Source organism: Malaya genurostris, chromosome 1, assembly GCF_030247185.1.
Source record: "Malaya genurostris strain Urasoe2022 chromosome 1, Malgen_1.1, whole genome shotgun sequence".
Lineage (NCBI taxonomy): Eukaryota > Metazoa > Arthropoda > Insecta > Diptera > Culicidae > Malaya > Malaya genurostris.
The window spans coordinates 30515715-30535251 of NC_080570.1; the positions used below are offsets into that span (position 1 = coordinate 30515715).

At 40.2% G+C, this 19537-nt stretch overlaps 2 protein-coding genes across 7 annotated transcripts in view; one reads left to right on the plus strand and one right to left on the minus strand.

Moving 5' to 3' along the window:
• LOC131435864 (uncharacterized) overlaps positions 1-19537 on the plus strand; it is a 388758-nt gene that overhangs the window by 304507 nt on the left and 64714 nt on the right. For all 6 annotated transcript variants that reach the window (XM_058604130.1, XM_058604153.1, XM_058604121.1 and 3 more), the window contains one exon: positions 18797-18998. In XM_058604130.1, coding sequence (XP_058460113.1) covers positions 18797-18998 — 202 coding nt within the window. The remainder of the gene's footprint in view (positions 1-18796; positions 18999-19537) is intronic.
• LOC131435895 (autophagy-related protein 16-1) overlaps positions 1-19537 on the minus strand; it is a 347031-nt gene that overhangs the window by 244555 nt on the left and 82939 nt on the right. The window lies entirely within an intron of this gene.

Below are 19537 nucleotides of genomic sequence, written 5' to 3' on the forward strand. Positions count from 1 at the left end.
ATGTTCACGTGGTCATAAATTTTTTAAACAGTGTTGAGCAAAATTTACGAAAAATCTGTTTTTCGCATCGTCACCCTTAAACGACGATTTAAAGTTCAAGCCCAAATCACCTTGTGATGCCGGAACCGGAAGTCGATAACGAATTTTGTAGGGTATTTTCAGACCTTTCATTTGAATCTTAGTTGGTGGGCTCTGTTGTTCAGCGAAATTCTAAGAAAAGTTGGTTCACATATATTGGTGCCTATATCACCCTGCAACCGGAGATCGGATTCGAATAAAATTCAAAACCTTTCTATGACCACCAGATCTTTCGTTTGAATTTTAGCTTGTGACATTTCAGCCATTTGAGAAATTTGAGTGCACAAAAATCTTATAAACGTACAAACACACACATCCATACAGACATTTACTGATCTAGACGAACTGATTCGCCTCTTCGGACCCAGGTTCAAAAATCGGTTTTTTATGGCAAAAATAATGAACATAGTTTCACAATAAAAAAATATAAACCGGCCTAAAAATCCCGAGCAAAAATACGAAATGAAAAAAATCATATCATATCACGCAAGTTTTCGCAGTGATTTTTTACTTCTCATTCCGATTTGAAAACATGGTAAAGCAACGAAAAATTGCCCCGTTTTTTAACCAAGGCACGTTTCCTGCTACCTAGGGGCGTTTAAAAACAATACAATTCACGCGATCCATTTGGAAGGGTCACTCCTGTCGGCAGTTCATTACCGGGGGAACGCAGAACCCAGTACGGGGCGGGGTGAAAGTGTAAAGTCATGTCACGTACTGCTGAGAAGACTAATGAGGCTGTTTTTTTTTTTGAAAAATTTAGGAAATGACTACCAGACCACGATTCTCGTGTCATCCATGGCTTCCCAAAATATTATGCAGCACGCCGCCACGTCGTGGAAAGTGGAAAGGGAAAAACGATGACCCCCGGAAGGAAACGGTATTCAGTCTATGATTAATATGAGAAAGTCGGAGGTCGTGATGAGTCTGGGACGTGACACAGTTCCACAGCAAAACCCGTCCAATCGGGTGCAACCAATTGCGCAGGCTCGATGCAGTCTCATGCATCGGCGGAACACCAGGGTAATCCGGTCCTGCACTCGCACATAAATCTGGTTCCTTTGAATAGGTCAACAGTTGTTGCCTTTCTTCGATCGGACAAGTGTACAAGGAGTATTGCACTGGTCTGATACGTTATATTTATTAATCGATATACCGACTGATGGCACGGTCGTTGTCGAGCCTTTCTCTCTTGCAGCATCCCGTTGCATCCATCGAGGGCACGGTGCAGTACCGGTACAATACCGAAAATGGCACCTCCCCCATTAAGCCCATAAATTCTTCCGAACGTTTCGATACGATCCACGGCATCTCCCCGGAATAGATTGAAGTGTATTATCCCATTATGGAAGATTACTCCGTGCTTCTTCGTACAAACCACCTCCCAATAACAGGATGACCCGGTTAGTATATACGAAGTGCTATTCTATTACTTGTTTATTAAGATATTGCTGATTAAGGGCCATATCGTGGATCGTGTCCCAACCACCTAAGCCCGGAAAAAATACCAACAAATCACTCAATCAAAAGCTATTTTACTCGGACAGGAACCAATTCAATCTGGAAGATTTGAATACACCATTACTCAAATGCGTCCCAAAAGTAGTTAGCGGATCAGCTGTTTCAGGTCTATTATTTGTATTTTCAATCGAGTGGCACAAAGGAAGGGCTCATCCAACACCTTGATGCCGTTCCCAGTCATGGAATCCGATCTCCTTTTTCTCAGGGGTGAACAAGGCAATAGCATCATGGTTAGTCCTACTGACAACAAAAGCCCTGCTAGGTTCAACATCATAACAACTGATGTGAAATTAGTGCTTGTTGTTGCAGAACCATCGGTCCAAGCCCAACAATAAACAATTTTCTGTTTTTTTTTTTAAATTTACGTTTTGTCTTCAACTTTAACTAGCAGTTCATATTGAATTGCTGGTGCCCTTGGCAATTCATATTGAACTGCTACGCACTCTACTTCAGTGCAGCAGTTCAAACGATTGCATCGAAACGCAATGTCTAAACTCAGAATCACTGGTCCAAACTGGTGAAACTGAGAAAAACTACCTGACTAGTTCAAAGAGAGAACTGTTATGGAATTGCTTGAACACTGCACAGATTATTATTATCATTCTCGGTTTCACTGTTTTTCGAAAAATGTCTCGTGATTCAAGAAAAAGGAAAAAAATAAAAAATCAGTCGAATTGCAACTACGAATCGCTCGCCTAATAATATATTTTTTTCGGCTTCGCAGTACTAAATCAGTACTAAAGCCCCTTTATTAAAAATATTGTCCTAAAACAAATCTCGCCCTAAAGCCATGCCTCGAAATTATTCAGCTTAGCACATTTCAGCTTATAAACAAAAATACTAAGAGAAGATTTATTTTTCATATAAAGCATAATATTGAACTGAAACTGGTCGACATGATTAAACCAAGCCAAACAAACAATTGCTGAGGATTCTCTTGTACATTGTGCAGAATATGGATCTCAGTTTCATGTGAAAAAATGTTTATTACTTAGGAAAAAACAAATGTGAAGACCATTTATTCGCAACTACAAACTGCTTGCCAAATAATATGTTCTTTTAAGGCTCACTTTTTTCCAACATACAATAGTAATAAAGCACAATCACCACTACCGAACACATTTTCAAAGTAGATCTCCGGTGTCAGTTATGTTTCGAAACAGCTCAATTCAATACTAGAAGAAAAAAGCTATGAATAAACTAACGTAGTTGGAGCAGTACAGGATGACCTTTAACTGGTACGGAGAAACATGACTAAACCAAGCCAAACACACAACTGTTATGCATTTATTCACACGCTGCACAATACAAGGCCTCAATTCTTCACTTAAATCCATTGGAGAAATGATTGTGATGCAAACAATTACCTTTTTTAAAATTGATTTGGAAATTCATTTGCATCTACGAACTGCTTGCCTAATAATATGTTATTTTGGTTCACCGCAGCCAACATGCGTTCCATTAGAGTAAGGAGAAGTTTTTCGGGCCTGAGAGGCGAATGCCCAAAAGTTTAAATCATTCACAATCGACAAAAACTAGTAACCAATTCGCAGCTACCAGCGCCAATAGCAGTTCGTTTGAAAAGTTCGTATCGTTTAATAGAAACACACATTTTTTTTGCCAAAATTCGTTTTTCTTATTCAACATAATTGCCATCAGAGGCGATACAGCGATTATAGCGATCTTCCAACTTTTCGATACCATTTTTGTAGTACGATTTGTCCTTTGCCTCAAAATAGGCCTCAGTTTCAGCGATTACCTCTTCATAGCCTCTAAATTTTTTACCAGCGAGCATTCTCTTGAGGTCTGAGAACAGGAAAAAGTCACTGGGGGCCAAATCTGGAGAATACGGTGGATGAGGGAGCAATTCGAAGCCCAATTCGTTCAATTTCAGCATGGTTTTCATCGACTTGTGACACGGTGCATTGTCTTGATGAAACAAAACTTTTTTCTTCTTCAAATGAGGCCGTTTTTTTTTTAAATTTCGTTTTTCAAACGCTCTAATAACGCTATATAATAGTCACTGTTGATGGTTTTTCCCTTTTCAAGGTAGTCGATGAAAATTATGCCATGCGAATCCCAAAATACAGACGCCATAACCTTACCGGCCGATTGTTGAGTCTTTCCACGCTTTGGGTTCGGTTCATCGCATGCAGTCCACTCAGCTGACTGTCGATTGGACTCCGGAGTGAAGTGATGGAGCCATGTTTCGTCCATTGTTATATATAGACGAAAAAAATCGGTTTTATTTCGATATAACAGCTCCAAACACTGCTCAGAATCATCAATTCGTTGTTGTTTTCGATCGATTGTGAGCTCACGCGGCACCCATTTTGCACAAAGCTTTCTCATATCCAAATATTCGTGAATAATATGTCCAACACGTTCCTTTGATATCTTCAGGGTGTCAGCTATCTCGATCAACTTCACTTTACGGTCATTGAAAATCATTTTGTGGATTTTTTTCACGTTTTCATCGGTAACAGCCTCTTTTGGACGTCCACTGCGTTCATCGTCTTCGGTGCTCATATGACCAGTACGAAATTTTGCAAGCCACTTACGAATTGTTGCTTCGCCCGGTGCAGAGTCTGGATAACACTCATCAAACCATTTTATGGTATCGGCGGCACTTTTTTTCATCAAAAAGTAGTGTTTCATCAACACACGAAATTCCTTTTTTCCATTTTTTTTCCACAATAACAAAAGTAGCTTCACTCAAAATGCAATATCTCACAAACTAATAATCAGACAGCTGTCAAATTTATACACGTATCTTTTGAAGGTTGGTACTAACTGAAAATGGTATGGATTTAATTCTAGTGGCGCCCTCTCATAGAAACGATACGAACTTTTCAGCCGATCTGTTATATGACCGAGCGTTGTCGTACTGAAATAATACGAACTCTCACCTAGACTCATTTTCTAGCCTTCCTTGGATTCGATGCGATGATCCTTTGATTATTCGACCACTCGGAAGGAGTTCGTAGTACAAAAAAAACCTTTAACATGTTGTTCTCTGGGCTTGGTGTGATTTGAATCCAAACAAATCGGCTGTTTTGTCACAACGTTTCAGATATTAGTTTGGATGAATCCCAAACCGTTTAGGTGTAGGAAAATGGCTTTTAGCATCACACTCTAGCTTCATTCACGCTTCCCATCATTATGTACCGTGAGATGATCTGTTCGAAACCTCATTTACGATAATCCCACCATTTTCGAAACATTTCCGGACCCACAGCGTTTGGAAATGTTTGTCATACCGATGGCGAGAACGATTAGGTGAGAAAAAACTAACTCTCACGTGATGATTACTGGACGAACACGACACTTTAGTCAGCTTTAGTACCATAATCAGACTGGATTTCACAAGTTAAAGCGGAAACCCCCGGAGCGACCATCATAATTCAAGACATTTCGGACTGTGTCACGCCTAGCGCTGGAATTCAATCGGAAGCCGGTCGAATTCGAACTGTAGCTGTAGAAGGAAATGTGCGAACCACCGGCTACGAAAAAGCGGAAACGTCGCGCACCAAACATCATCCGATGTTCCATTCCGATGTGCGATCAAAGATATCATCTATCGGCTCTATAATTTTCCGCCTCTGCCCAGTCCGAGTCCGATGATCCGGCGAGCATAATCCGCGTTGATTGGCATACAAGCGGAATCAATCAAATGTACAACGGTCCGTGGCACACTCTTTCTCCTGCCGGGGCTCGGGGCTCACTTTCCTTCCGACCCCCCTCTCCCCACACGGTCGCGGTCCACGAGCACGGCCACAGAAAGCGAAAATTGTTACTCCCATTGACGCTAGCCGCACTTGATTTTGCATCCTCCTCCTCATTTTATGGGGATTTTTTTTTTGCTTCTACTACTGCTGCTTCTGCTGGTGCACGATGTGGTGCGGTTTTATTGTTTTTTTTGCGAGGCCAAGTTTAATCAAGTCCCCATACCCTCTGCTGACTGCTACAGCTGTTGCGTAGTTACGGCAGTGACCACAAAGCCCCGTGCAATCATTTCCCATGACCGACCAACCACCAGACCAAACTAGTTACAGTAGCCAGGGCTGCAACAACAACAACAACAAGCTAGCTAGCTAGTGGACCATGGTAAATAGAAAGAACGAAAGACATTTTTCACCTTTTTCTCGACGTCAGTTTACCAGTCCTAGAGCCCCGCCCCCTGGTTCGTCGCTTGCACGGTGTGGATGACTGATTAGCGCTTCTCTAGCTTCCTTCGGAAAGTTTGTCTACTTGATGTACTCACGACGACCCCTACTTCGTACGCGTGATGATATCTCACGAACTCCCCATCGGCTCCCAATTTGTTTTCATGTTTGAGCTTCAGGTCCACACAGTCGCAACACTGTTTCTCTGGGTCAGGGTTTCTCGAACTAGCCGGCAGCACGTTTTCGAGGTGCGTGGAGTTTATATTTCACTAGGATTTCTGGTTTTTCGAGTGTTCCGAAATAACTTTCCGGTCACTTTCTTTATTTTTTTTTCCACAACATAGAGTCTTGAAACACTTCACAGAACGGTTCTGGTTCTGATCCCTAATCCGGTCGATCGGCAGAAGAAAAAAAACTACTAGTCACACGAGAAAGATTCGTGCTGTGCCTTCGGTAGAATCTGTCGGATCCCCGGGTTCAGACCTGGAATTTCACCGGACGAGATGAGTCAATCAAACGTTGGGATCTAGCAAAGAACTGGGAAAATATCGCCGAACCAATCAGTAACTGCCGAGTATTATAGATTCTTGACGCTGACTGTGTTTTGCCGGTGCGGCGGCGACTGCTGTTGCAATCCACACGACCGGGGGATCACGGATTGCCGCCATAGCGAGGAGCTATCGAATTAGCCTAGGAAATGACCATCAGTGTAGGATCTCAATTTACCTGGGCGAGGTGGGAATTGCCGCACTGCGGGAGCCTTTAATCAGTCGTTTTCATTATCATTTATTTTGCATTTATGAACAATCACGACGCGGCAAGAGCCGAATCCCTCCCGAGGACAGACAGTTGCAGATGATGATGATGATGATGATGAACCATAAGCCGAGAATCGTTGTGTATCGAACTACTTAAAAGATATATTAGTGTGCTGGAAATTGGCGGGAGGTGCCGATAAAGTCCGATAGGTGGTAATGCGATAGAGAGAAACTGATCGATTGAACGAGCTTCCCTAGGTGGTTAGGTGCGAAATTAGAAGTTAGAAGGCTATCTTTCGGTCCGATTGCAATCAGATGGCCCTTCGGGCGCACCGTCGATGGAACATCCATAAAGGTCTAGTATCTAATTATGAACCAAATGGGACTGTTTGGATTCGCATCAAAATATTCGAATCATGGTGGTAGGTCGGAGTAGCGTTACGGCTTGGGAAAACAGTTAAACGGGATAACCGGGATGATGATCCCACCAAGTTACAACGTTTATCGCATCTGCAACTGGCCATGGGCGATGGTACGGAACCTAGCGATCACATTTGAGTAACTAAATTGATCAAGCTATCGAACCGGTTGTTTCCAGTTTGCAGATACAATCATACTTTCTGAACTGTTCAGTTTCCTACTTCAGGTTCGGAATTCAATTTCAGAATTTCTGAAAAAAGTTCCAGTTCCAGAATTCTAGAGCTAACTTCATGAACTGAATTATTGATCTGAATTCTGAGCCAGTCCCAAGTTCTGAATTTAGTTCTTGAATAGAGTTTCAGTTCCTGAATCCTGGTCCAGATTTTAGGTACTAATGTAGATGAATAAATGATGACAAATCGGTCCTTTTCAGAACCATTAAAATGCTAAACTCATCAACGTAATCTCCACCAAGAGCAACGCAATCATTCCAGCGCCGCTCTAACATTTCAATAGCACTTTTGTAGAACGGTTTATCTTTTGCCTCAAAATAGGTCTCAGTTTCAGCGATAACCTCTTCATTCGTGTGAAATTTCTTATTGGTGAGAATTTTCTCAGCTCTGCGAACAGCCAGTAGTCGCTGGGAGCCAAATCTGGCGAATACGGTGGGTGTGGGAGCAATTCGAAGTTCAATTCATGTAGTTTTGCGATTGTTTTGATTGACTTGTGATACGGTGCGTTGTTTTGATGAAACAATTTTTTTTTCTTCAAATGCTCCAATAACTCTATACAACATTCACTGTTGATGGCATTTCCTTTCTCAAGATAGTCGACAAATATTACACCACGCACATCTCAAAATACCGAGGCCATAACCTTTCCAGTCGATTGTTGTGCTTTCGGGCGCTTTAGACGAGGTTCACCAGTTGCTGTCCACTCAGATGACGATTGTTTTGCTTCCGGAGTGAAGTGATGAATTCATATTTCATCCATTGTCACATACCGACGCAAAAATTTCAAACACTGTTTAGAAAATGGCCAAACATTGCTCAGAATCATAAACACGTTCTCGTTTTTGGTTAACAGTCAGCAAACGCGGCACCCACTTTGAATAGAGCTTTCTCATAGTCATTTGCTCATGCAATATAAAGCCAACACGTTCTTTTGATATCTTTACGATGTCTGCTAACTCACGCCACTTCTCTTTTCGATAATTTGAAACGAGCATCATCGGTGTCTCTACGACCACGTTTGAAATCAGCAAACCAACGTTTTGTTGTTGTTTCCGATGGAGCGGAGTCTCCATAACAATTTTCAAGCCATTGCTTCGCATGAACGGTATTTTTTCACATCAAGAAGCAGTGTAAAATTAAAACACGAAATTGTTTTTTATCCATTGTTCTGAAAATAACAAAAGTAGCGTCACTCTTAGCACAATAACTCACAAACTAATGAATAAAATGTCAAGGAATTTTAACAGCTGTCATTTAACAGTTAGTATTAACTGAAAAAAGGTGACTGCAACAAAACTAGCGCCATCTATGTGTTAGGCCCGGGACTTTTCAGTCCATGTGTTATGTTTGTCGTCAGTCAGTTTACTGGTTTTCGATGCACCCTTACAATTCAGGAAGCGAAACAGTAAAAGAAGTGTTGATATTCGGCAGTGTGAAAGAAGCATTATGTATCTGACTTTATCCAACTTGATAAGATCTCGGGGGTTTGCTTCGAATACCGCTCAATATATTTTGGACACACTGTTGGTTAATCTCTGTTGTAAACCATTTTGTTCCACCATATCGTCGTATCTGTCGCATCTCGAGTCACCAGTCCACTCTGGATCAACTTCTGTTCGACAATACTACTCAACTGGCCAGAAATGAGAGCAACTGGATGGATTGATGTCCTTTTCGAATAAATCCACCCATCCGTCGTCTTGATACTACAACTTGCCAAATCAGATCTAAATTTTAAAGGTCTGATGTGCGAGAGAACGCTCCTTTCAATACACTGCTGCTTGTAAATTTTAAAATTGAACTTAATTAACTGCAGCTGCAAATACCTTGCCAGATCATGAGTTTTTTTTGCGAAATTATCGATAAAAACAAATTTGAACATGGTAGGGACATTATCTCTACCAATAGCTTAGCAGAACTTTTTTTCCCATAATCCATGCACGTTTCTTCATGCACGTTTCTTCGTTCATGAGGACGCATCCTTCGTATTTTATTGTACAACATTCGGAAAGATGGATTGGTCAGAAGATTCTGTGTAAACAAAAGCTAAACAGTAAAAGTAGCAAAATTCAAACAATCAATAATCTAACGCAAAATGATTGATACTCTGTTGGTAAATCTGAGCAACCATTTGGCCCCACCATTTCGTTGTCTCTGTCGCATCCCGAGCAACCAGTCCACTCTCCATCAACTTCTATTCGACAATTGACCAACTACTCAACTAGACAGAAATGAGAGAAGTTGTATTGATGGATGTTATTTTTGAATAGAACCACCCATCCGTCGTCTTGATACCACTACTTTACAAATCAGAACAAAAACTTACAGGTCTGATGTGCGAAAAAACGATCCTTTTAGTACACTCCTGCTTGTAAATAGTCTAGTTGGTTGGGAAAACTGAACTTTATTAACTGCAGCTGCAAATACCTTGCCAGATCATGATTTTTTTGCGAAATTATCGATAAAAATAAGTTTGAACAGGGTAGGGACACCATCTCGACCAATGGCTTTGTAGAACTTTTTTTCACCATAATCTATCTTCAAGTACGTTTCATCGTCCATGAGGATGCATCCTTCGTATTTCATTGTAAAACTTCCGGGAAGGTGGATTGGTCAAAAGATTCTGTTTCAGTGTCTTGTTTGGTTGAAATAAATGGAAATTCCGTTCTAAGGAACATGAAACAATCCGAACAATTTAATCATTAGAGCAGTCTTCCCGAACTGAACGTGGGGGACTGAAATTATCCCCTATTTTTTATATGTGATATTTCAGAACCAAACAAAACGGGCGTAATCGCTATCATCTTTTATTTGTCTTTATTTTCAATAAATTCCAATTACGATATTAAGACAAGAGTACGGTCGGGTTGACGGTTCAATGCCCCGACCTGGAAGGATTCTTAGTGTCAATGATTCTGTACACTAAGAATCGGCTGCGAAGTCTGTTGAAACAATAAGGTCAAATTCCACAAAAGGAATGTAATGCCAAGACTTTGCTTATGATTCGGCGAAATAATCCTTTCAGGGCAATGTCATTCGGTGAAATGACTCTAACCCGTCCAAAGTTTTCGTTTCGCGGCTTCCATCAAGAATAACTTCTTTGAAACAAAATGAATCGTGACGAAATTTTCAACACTGAAAAAGATTACTGTTGTCGAAACATTGCAGATCCGACAACTAGGGGCGCTATAGTAAAGCAAACAGTGTTTCCAGATAGTTTTACCTGAAAGGTTTAACTAGATTTTACTTTGACTTGAATCGCAAATTTATCTGTTTTCAAAATCAACTTAAACTCTAGAAGCTGCTTCAATAACTAATAACTATGAATATTACTTAGAATTTGGTTTGATTCTAAGAGAAGCACTTTGTTTTCTACTGAGTTAGCGAGCAACGTTATGATTAGGATTTATTAGTCCGAGCTGTGCTCTGCTCTGGTTGCCAGAAAGCAATAACATTGACAGTAAAATAGCTTCCTAAGAGTACAGAAATTTTTCCTAGCTTTTTATCAGCAATATAAAATCATATCTGTTGTAAGTCAATCAGTACTTAGAATTTTTTTGTTGTAAGTCAATCAGTACTTCGAATTTTTTTTTGTTGTAAGTCAATCAGTACTTAAAATTTTGAGTGAATCACCGAATATTCTTTTATCGTCGGCATTAAAGCGACTGAACTGCTAATCAGCGATTATATTCTGCTATAATGAGGCACTAGTCCGTACGGATTGGCTGCCTTGACGAGTCAACAGAACATATGCATTTATTTCACTTATCAACTCGCAAATAAATGTCACCAAACAACGTAACCTTTTCGCCCGAAGGCGATGTCGCCTCAACGAATGTCATTTCGTAGAAAATCAATGAGAAACGTTTTTGAAGTAAAACAATTTGCTAGCTCTATATTAGCAATATGAAAGCTTCACTGTTATAAATCGGTTTGTTTGCAAAAATCTCAAGCAAATTGAGAAAACCATTGGAACCAGTGCAAAGTCTAAAAAGCTCTAGAGATTGTAGAAATTATTACTGAAAAAAACGTTGATGAAAATGAAAATTCTTATTTTTGAATTTTGAATCCTTACTGTATTTGGAATAAGTTTTCAGTTTCACTCCAACAGTATTTTGTGTCTATTTACACGATTAGTCGTCCTTTTGGCTGCATTAAAAAACTAGTAGAATCATTGGAAATTGTTATCTGTTGTAACTCTAAATAGTTTTGAAGTCTGCCTGAAATGGATTCAGTAAGCTGAAGAACACAAGATAAATTAAGGAACAAGGAATTTAAAACAATACTTCGAAAAGTTTTTGAGTTTGCAAAAATTGAGAAAAATGACAGTAGCTTCGAAATGAATTATTTAGACTCCCAGAAACTCGGAATCAATTCCATGATCGCCAAATGATTGTTAAATTTTACAGGTTATGGGTTCCACCAATTACAAAAATCAATTACTGTAGTTTCAAAAATGTTCCAGCAAAAAATGAAGAACGTTTCAGTAGTTTTGTTAGTTATTAATATTTATGCAAATAACATTTCTGGATGAATCTGGAGTTTAAAAGACTGTAGTTGTTCTGAAAACAGCTTAAATTCGGTATTGAAAAGAATTGAGACTTGATATTTAACTGAAAAAAAAATCCTAAATGACTCCGTAGAACTATTTTGTTTATCGACGATAAAATCAAGCAATAGACAAGAAACAAGGTTTTAACCATGCATTGGAAAAAGTATTTCCTCAGCAAGCATTGATTGAGTTGAACATTTATGGGATTTTGGATTCAGATTAACCGTTTTGCTCGAAGTACTCATAATTTTGTGTAATATTTTCACAATTCGCCTTCGACTCATCACTACACAAACAGATCAAATTGATCTACCATTACTACTTAGCAGTTCATCTCAAATCGCTAAACACTAGGGATATTGAAGTGAAGCACAATATGAATATTTAAGGGATTTTGCCTACAGGTTACAGGTACTCATTTACGTCTGAGACAACAAAAAAAATCTGATTTGAAGATTTGTAGAAAAACTGTATGTACGCAGATCTGTGAATTTACTTTCGAAATGCTCAACCCTCCGGAGGTTTCCTCAGACCCACCCGAAGCGATAATTCCAGCGATAAAGTCATATTTCATAGCAGGGTCCCAAGTTCAGCGTCAAGTTTGCACTGTGATTGGAACAATAAATCGACACCTCTATCGGCGGTGTTCCGGATTCATTTGCAGTTTGTCGATCTTGGCATCTCCGCCGTAAGGGCTTTGTTTTTCTCTCTCTCTCTCTCTCTCTTCTGACAGTACGCGGCGGCTACGGGTCGAACTTGTTCGGTGTTGATTACCGTGTGCCGTAATTGAGATATTGCGCGTGCGAAATTTTCCCCGATCCGAGCTCCGTGGCGTCGGGTCGACCAACCGAACTACACCAACGATTGTCAGTTTGCAAACGTGACGCTTGGGGGAAAGTTCCAACCAGAATCAATAGTGAAAAGCCTAGGAGATTTCTATTATTACTTTTTGATTTAGTGGTGTCTGGCTGTGAGCCAAAGTTTGTCGGATAGTGCGAGGTCGTGAGGGTGATTATTTGGAGCCCCGGAGGTGTACATGACTGTGCTGATCTAGGTCTGTTTTGAGCAAGCAAGCAACAACCACCAAGCCATCGCCATCGCCGGTGCCAGCCCAGAGTGCAAACAAATTAATAATTCATAGCGTGCAGCAGCATACCGGCGAACTCCGGTTCCGACAACGGAACAGGTAGATCGCACCGGTACCGAACCAGGAATGATAGTGATTCTCACCTAGTCGTAAATCAGGCGCCTTGTGAGTTTTTCCCCGATCTAGGGAAACAAGAACGAAGCTTCGGATTTGGAGCAGCGCGGTGGTTAAGCGTTTAGCGAACGCCCTGAAATTAAGAAGGCAAACAATCACTGCAGAACGTCGTGCCATTCTTTTGCATTCCCAGCACTGGAAACGAATCTCACTAATTCTGCAGTGGAGGAAAAAAGGATTGTTGCTAAATTGAAAATCTTCTCATCATTCGTCTACTGCCAAATGGCGGTCGATCGAAAACCGATGGGAATTTGCTATATATGCACAATCACGAGCAGTTCCGCGCCTGTAATGGCTGTGTGTGAAGAAGCACTGCCGCCGCCCCGATACTCCAATTTTTATTTATGTACATCTAGTTTCGTATCACGAATTAAGAAATAGCCAACGATGCAGAATCTGTTTGTATTTTTTTTTGTTGATGCTCTTCCACTTCTCCTTTTTGACTAACAAAGTCGATTCACCCGGTGAGGACAGCAGCACTCTTCGACGACATACATGACAATAAAATGGAAGTAACATTTTAATTCAGTCCCTCAGGCGCGGGATGTTCGGTTCGGGCACCACCGGCAGCGCCTCCGTCGGGGTTCGGTGATGGGATGTGTCGCGCTATGCCGACAGCATTCCCATCCACCCGGTGCCTGGTGCCGGTGGCTGTTCACAGGAAGTTGACCGGAGGTTTTCGTTGGATGGGATCAAGTTCTGAATGGCCCCCTTGGCTGCCGTTGCTACTCACGACGGGACGGATAAAGACGAGGGTATCTGTTATAGCCACCGTTCCAAAAGTTCGAGACCGAGACCAAGATCGAGATCGAGAGAGTGAGACAAGTGAGTTGAAATCCCGGTGAGAGATAATGATAAAATCGTGTTTTCCCAAGATCCCCGCGTTCGGAGTCTATCGATCCCATCCATTGGTATTTTCCCAGTTGATACCGTCGCTTTTGCCGTTCCGAATTAACTAGTGAAAACGGAGACAGTGGAACGGGAAATAGATGAAGCAACGAAATGTTGATGGCCATGGTATTTGTTCCTTGCCAAAGACAAAGACAAAGGAAAACTTTCAACTAATAATTAACTGACAAAGAACATCCGCAGGGAAACAGTGGAAGAATTGCTATAAATGGATAAATATTTGACGAATGTTGGTGGGATCATTCCATTCGAAGTAGTGAGTTTAGAAATCATTTGCGATGATTGGAATTTTGATTGGTTCAAATGCATTATCTGAGTTTTTTCGCTTGCACCCGATACCAATCGTTTGGTTTAGAAAGAAATGCAGATAACATAACCAAGATATCACTACTGTCCCGTACGGTGAGAACCTGATGCGAAATACGAATTTATGGCCAAATGAGCTTGACTTGGGATCTTTTCATTGACAACGTAATCTAAAACATAGCGTTTTACAGAAACTGAACTGCACTAAGTCTGTCTATCGCCACAACTGGAACTGCCTTGTTGCAATAAAAATTTGACTTGAACTGCAATGCACTGACGAGTTGAGGACGAAATGTACATTGTACATTATTATGAGCCTCAACTGAGTTTTGGAAGAATTGTAATGAAAATAACGGTTCCATTTTTTGAAGGTTTATAATTCTCAAATACAAGATAGAAAAAAGTAGGTCCCTCGTATCTAAAACAAAAAATAAACCCAGAACGTTTGAAAAATTGTCCATTAATTTAACCTAACTAATCTCATAAGACCGACCAAATAAATTTTATAACTTTCAGCACCCCTTCGACGAACTCATTTGAAGTATGTATTTTTCTAAATTCTTAGTTGTCCTAATCTTGTCATGTGGCACTTTACTGTTTCGGGATGATTTCCGTAGCAAGAGATTTGATCTAAGCAAGACCACCGTACAAATAAAACTGCGAAAATACTATAACAATTCACTTGATATTAAAATTGAGAAAATACTAAGTTTAATCAATGTTAAACTTTTACACTTCATTAAATGTTCAAATTATTCTATTCCGTATTGCATCTAAAAACAAAATTTTTGGGCTAAGCAATTTTGATTTTTTGGATAAACCTCACGTCGGACGTGGTGGAATTAAAAACAAACGAATGCGATCCTTCGGTACATACCCGAAATCAGCAAACTGTTATTAACTGTGAGTTGTTCCAAGCAGCGGAGGCGTAACAACGCACATGGATCTCTCTAGCTTCAACTGATGCGTTTAAACCGATCACTGAAAATCTAATATTTCTTTCAAATTATATTTCGAATTTCTCTGTTCGGTCCTTCCGGAAAAATTTACACGATGGGTATTCCATTATCAACGTCCAAGGTAACAACACACCATTTGGATGTAGTTCTTCGACATCGACTGTCTTGCGCCGGTTATAACAGAGTTCAGGATCAACCATAAAAGTAGGCTTCGTTTTCGAACCGTTTCCGGCCTCCGCTGCTTAGGGCCATCCTATAGACAGTTGTTGATGCCATAAACGGACCTAATTCTTCTTTGATGTCCTCAAGGCGAGCAGCATACTAGCCATCAGATTTTTGGCGAAATCTCGCCTAAACGATTTCCAGTGTTCTGCAATAATTGGAAGGTATTATAAAAATGCACAACCAACAAACATAAGTCTTTAGTTACAAAAATTAACTCCATGCTGAAATTTGAACATTTTCGCATTTTTCTGGTACCAAGCCTCTTCAATCTGTGGAATTGATTTGATACTAAGTTTCGCTGTTATGACAAGCCGTAACACGTACAAACTTTGGAAGTTATATTGATACAGTAGTCATTTGCCTATCTGTGCGTACAGTCCACAACTGTCGTTACTTTCTGCAGCTGTAATTTGGAATGTAATAAAATGATGGCGTACAAATCAGCTGCTAGAAATCAATCTTTAGTTATACCTTAACCTAGTTTATGAACCAACTGTAATGAGTGAAGAACTATCATTTGGATAATAAGTCCTTTTGAGGACCGTCAAATCGATCTCAAAGGAGTGACTATATTTTCGTACGTTGATAAAACAAAATCATCACTAAAATAATTTACAGGGCTGAAAAGTCACCACTTGTGGCTGAACACCCAATTTAAATCTTAATAATTTAATTTTAACTCATATTCCAATAAATAGTTATTAAAAAAAAAAAAAAAAAAAAAAATCACTAAAATAATCAATCAAAGCAGTGAGTGGACTATTCTGCCGATTTGATTTGTGCGCAGTTTGTTCAAATTATTATTTTCATCGCTATTTAAACTAAGTTTTCGTAGTGGATTTTCTACGCTTGACGTTCTCAAAATCTTCTGGTTCAGCAAATCAAACACTAGCAAGACAACATTAGGCTTCTACTGGCTTTTTTCCAACTAACATAAGAGCTGTCCTGGCACAAACACGATAAGCGTTTCTCCTCTTTTCAAGTACTTTTAACTAAGCCTTCTGCACTAACTATAAGTGTAACGAGTTTCTTTCAGTTGATTGCGAAATGAAATCTATTATCATGTTTCTTCTTAAATTCGCCTATTTTCCCAGTTATTCATAACAGGTACGTATTTTGTTTACCACTTGTTGAATTTTTCATTTGCTGGAACAGAATTTCATTCCGATTCAGACACTGAAAAAGTCTGAAAGTAGAGGATTAAAGAGGTTTCTTTCTAACTAAAGAAAAAGATAAAAATTGTATTTCACACATTTTGTTCAATATCTTGGAAACCAGTACGCTGTTCATCAAAACATTTCTTTAAGTAGAACTTCAGCGGGAGCGAATAATTGCTCTGATAATCCGATAGCTATTTCAGCAAAAATCATTTCACCAAAAACAGTTGCATCGAATCATCAAATATTATGAAGTGTCTAGGTTTATTTGTTTAGCTTGGTTTACCCAAACGAGCCAGTTATAAAAATAGGGCTACAAAAATTTGGTCGGTTGATATGCCGAAGTAAATCAGTTGTTTTTTAAGAAGGACAAAACTGTTATTTTTTTTGCTATTTGCAGAACACTTTTTAATCTTAGCTGACGTGTCGAACGAAAACACTTTTTTGATATGTACTGGCCTATTCAGGTTTGGTCATTTAGAGACTTCGGTTTTATTTTGTGCTTAAGGCACATAGCCATTTCAATTTTATTCACATTTCGTTTTCGGCTCGTCAGTGCATAACAGTTTATTTTTTTTTTTTTTGGAGCAGAAAAAGGCCAATGGAGCTGAAATATTACAATCTCTCACTCCAGCAGGCATAAAACTTCCTCATCGTTTATATCAACAGATTAAAACAATCCAACAAAGTATTCATCAATGTAATCTCGTTCAAGAGCAATGCAGTTATTCCAACGATTCTCTAAATCCTCGATACCGTGCTTGTAGAAAGAAAAAGGCTTCACATTCAGCAATTGCTTCAGTTGAACTGCTTACCGACGAGCATTTTTATTTTAAGCGATAGTCACTGAGGGCTCGATCTGAACTGTACGGTGGAGGAGGAAGCAATTCGAAGTGTAATTCGTTCAATTTAACCATCGTTGCTAGCGACTTGTGAATCGGTGCTTTGTCGGTGGGAAACAGTCGTTTTTTCTTTGACATTTGAATTTCTTTTTCCATGAATTTGGCATCTAAACGATCTAGCAACGCAATGTAGTTTCCGCTATTGATTGTTTTTCCTTTCGTTAGATATTTGATGAAGATTATACCATGTGCATCCTGAATAACGCAAGCCATAATCTTCCCAACTGAGCGAGGGTACCTTTGGACGCTGGTTCACCGGCTGCAGTCCACTCAGATGGTGATCGTTTTGATTTTGGAGTGACCTGATGGATCCATGTTTCATCCATTGTCACATATCGACACAAATAGCCTGGTAAACGCGGTGCCCACCTTGAAAAGAGTTTCCTGATAGTCAAATGTTCATGCATTATTGTAAATACGCGGCCTTCTGATATCTTGACGGTCTCAGTTTTATTTAGCAGATTTATTCACGTTTCGTCTCTGTCTCTTCGTGTCATTCAGGAGTTCAAATTTTACTGTCATTGCCACACTTGGTAGTTTAACTTAAGCCTCTAAGCAGACGTAAAGTTTACTATGAATCTTAAATGTTACTTAAGTAAAGTAAATTCGTGAATTCGTGGATGAGATGGTTCTTTGCTAGGGAAATGAGAAGTTCACAAAATACGTCAGATCTAATAAGGAAACGAGATCCGAATGTACCTTATTTAAGCATACCAAACATTTAATCCAACTGTTTGCACCGTAACTGAAGCGACTATTAAGTTCAAAACAGACATTAATCGCATTCCTTTTCCACAATCACCGTTTTCGCTGCACCTTCTTCGCGTCATTTGTAAACAATCAATGCGAGAATCGTTCCCAGAATGGCGATTGATTCACAAATCAATTACCTTCTACGTTCATTTTCGTCGCCTCCAGCGACGATAATGTTTATATCTCATCGCTCATGGTTCCCACTAATAAAGATCAATACAAAGGGAATGGAATGAGGGATTATGGAAATGAATAAGACCTTTCCTCGCTGGACATCGAAACAGTATACCCCTCCGTTTAACGGGAAGCTGACCGTGAAATGGTTTAATCTAATGCCTCTTTCACGATTCAACAATCAATCAACCACATAAAAGTATATTCAGGTGGTGACTTGTACTATAAATGCAGCGGAACGGTGCTTAACGAATGAAATATTCTATAGAACCGCGATGTCGGATGTTACTGACAAAGTACACAAGTGTGGAATTCCAAAATAATTAAAGTTTGGTACTGGGTGTTGAATGACTACAAACAGATCATAGCTAATTCCGAAAATATTTCATCTAATCATTTTTCTTTCCTCCTTTCTTCCGTAGGTGCTCTGACCAAGTCCCAGTTCCCGGTGTTTACGATCTACGCCCAGAAGTCCTGCCTGAAGCTGCGCCCATGCGAGCGTGCCTGGTGCATCGACCGAGTGCAGGGCTACAAGCTGACTGGCCACGTGAAACGAACCGCCCAGGTTCTGAACCGCCGCGACTGTCTGGAAATGTGTCTGGGGGAAAACGAATTCACATGCCGGTAAGTAATCAGTAATATCATTAACCACCGATTATTTTCCCGCCACTCGCTGTCGGCGGATTATGCACCGAAGGTGTCACCGTGTGGTCGGTCACAATCGGTCCGGCTCGTCCTGGGAATGGAAAACTTCAAATGCTAGCAATGAGTGTAGTCACAGTGCGAAGAACCGCAACAATCAATATTTCATTTTCTCAGACCCTACACCACATCGAAAACCACTGGGCCGAGGCCAAAGGTTTACCCCTTTTTCAATCTTGTTCCCTCCCGAAGCCATATCGATTACCGCAGATTAAAAAAAAACTCGCACGCCCAATGGCGGCCGCCAGAAAACGATGGCGGACTACCCCCACACCCCGTCAATAAATTGCGCAGCAATGACCGTGCAAAAAAATCCTGGAGCCGAAATTTCGCGTTCAACGTTCAGCACGTGCCCAAGGCCGAATCATTCCCGCCATGGCGGGCGGTAAAAGTAAGACCGACACACAAAAGGTCAACATTCTTTTCGGATTCCTTCACGCCTTCCCCGACGGAAAGATGAC